We start from the raw sequence: 1,766 nt of genomic DNA on the forward strand, positions 1-1,766 counted from the left end.
TCTCCATTCCTAAAGAATCAGGAACCTTCCAGCACTCGGCGGCAACGCTGTTTAATAGACTCACGATCGTAATAAGAAACATTTCAGATCATAAAGTTTTTTGCCTCAGTGCTAAGAAACATTTGTTTGTTAAGCATCAGTCTTGAATTCACATAATTATTCTTGTATATTTTAATACTTATTGATAAGTTACATTTGTTAATTTATTATTGTTATTACACTTTTAATCATATTGTAGGTTTTTTAGTTTAGTATTTTTACAGAAGAAGAGCCTCTTAATTGTTGGATTCTGTAATTAACCATTATTATTATTATTATTATTATTATTATTATTATTATTATTATTATTATTATTATTATTATTATTATTATGATAACTCTTGTCGGTGTAGAACCGAACATTTCGAAATTTGTTTCATTAACAAATATCGTGGTTCAGTTGTATCTAATGGTTATCAGAAACGTTTGAATTTAGACCTAATAAAGAGCTCTAGCTATCATCACTCTTGTCTAATCTTGAGAGCAAGTACGAGAACAGCTTTACCAATAACTGCAGTTCCGCAGGTTTTTTTTAAAAAGTATTTTCCCAGGAGCCCATGAGTAGGAGTCTCCATGTGCACTTTATCCTTGAGTCAATTTTTGCCCGTATCTTTCTATTTTTAGAACCAACCCTTCAGCAGGAGACTGGCATTTACATCAATTTACATCAATTCGCACAATTTGCGTACATTGTTTTTGCTATTTTTGTCTTCGTTAGACAATGAATTTATTCTGATTGGCTGTTTTAAACAGCGCGTGCAGTGCCGAATAACTCGTGGCGTTCTAAAAATAGAAATATATGGGCAAAGGTTGACTCATAGGGCTTGTATGGGGGAGGCAAGCTCCTACTGATGGGCTCCTGATTTTCTAGAAATGGTTCGAATTCTGCGAGTGCGCGAGACTTTTTAAACAGCGCAAAAGAAGAAGAAAAACAAACCCCTTTAAACTACATGGAAAGGTTTTAACAGGAATTTGTTTCCTTTGACAGGTACTGCCCCAAGTGTATGCCTGAACGAAAGAGGGAGCGAAGCTGCCTAAGATGATGCAGTGGATCTCGTTGAAGTGGTTTTCAATTGTGTGTTGATCTGTTTTGGTTTTAGATAACTTCTCTTGGTGATTTGGCTACAAATCTGGCGCCAAGCTCATAGCTAATCAGGGGCGAAAAGAAAACTAAGGGACTTTTCCCGCGCTCATAGCCGGTTGCATTTATTGGCTTTCCTTTGGGATTGGTTAATTTGATTATCTGCCCCTGTTATGATTGGCTAAGCAAACGTTTTGGTCTTGCGGCACTCAAATGAAAACCACTTTATGACCGAAGACCAAGATTCTTTAAAAAAAAAACGAATAGACCTGTTTTTATCTTCACTATTTTTTGCTTTTAAATTTACTGTTTGCTGTGTAGTGTCTTCATTTAGAGATAGATAGTCTTTTTGCCGTAAAATAGTCACTGAACTTGCCCCTTGCCTGTATTTAAATAAACAAATGAAAAACTCGAGTTTACGTATGATACGCTTTAGAAAAAAAATCAATGTTGAAAAATTTTCGCGCGAACGTCCTTAAACAAGGAAAAATAATGGTGATGCTCGTGCGGCACGCTCATCGTGTGCATTTCTTTGCCGTACTCCACAAAACACCAACGTGAAATCACCAAATGTTGGGTTTTGACGACAACATGAACTTGCAACAACGAACAAAAATAGTTCATTTTCTATTTTTATTTTAACTTC

General features: G+C 35.5%; 1 protein-coding gene across 2 annotated transcripts in view; it reads left to right on the forward strand.

Moving 5' to 3' along the window:
- LOC138049305 (inhibitor of growth protein 1-like) overlaps window positions 1-1,534 on the forward strand; it is a 27,975-nt gene extending 26,441 nt beyond the window's left edge. For both annotated transcript variants that reach the window (XM_068895523.1, XM_068895524.1), the window contains one exon: window positions 1,028-1,534. In XM_068895523.1, coding sequence (XP_068751624.1) covers window positions 1,028-1,082 — 55 coding nt within the window. In that variant the 3' untranslated portion in view covers window positions 1,083-1,534. The remainder of the gene's footprint in view (window positions 1-1,027) is intronic.
- Window positions 1,535-1,766: the final 232 nt, after the last annotated feature.

Source organism: Montipora capricornis, chromosome 5, assembly GCF_036669925.1.
Source record: "Montipora capricornis isolate CH-2021 chromosome 5, ASM3666992v2, whole genome shotgun sequence".
In the NCBI taxonomy this organism is placed as follows: domain Eukaryota; kingdom Metazoa; phylum Cnidaria; class Anthozoa; order Scleractinia; family Acroporidae; genus Montipora; species Montipora capricornis.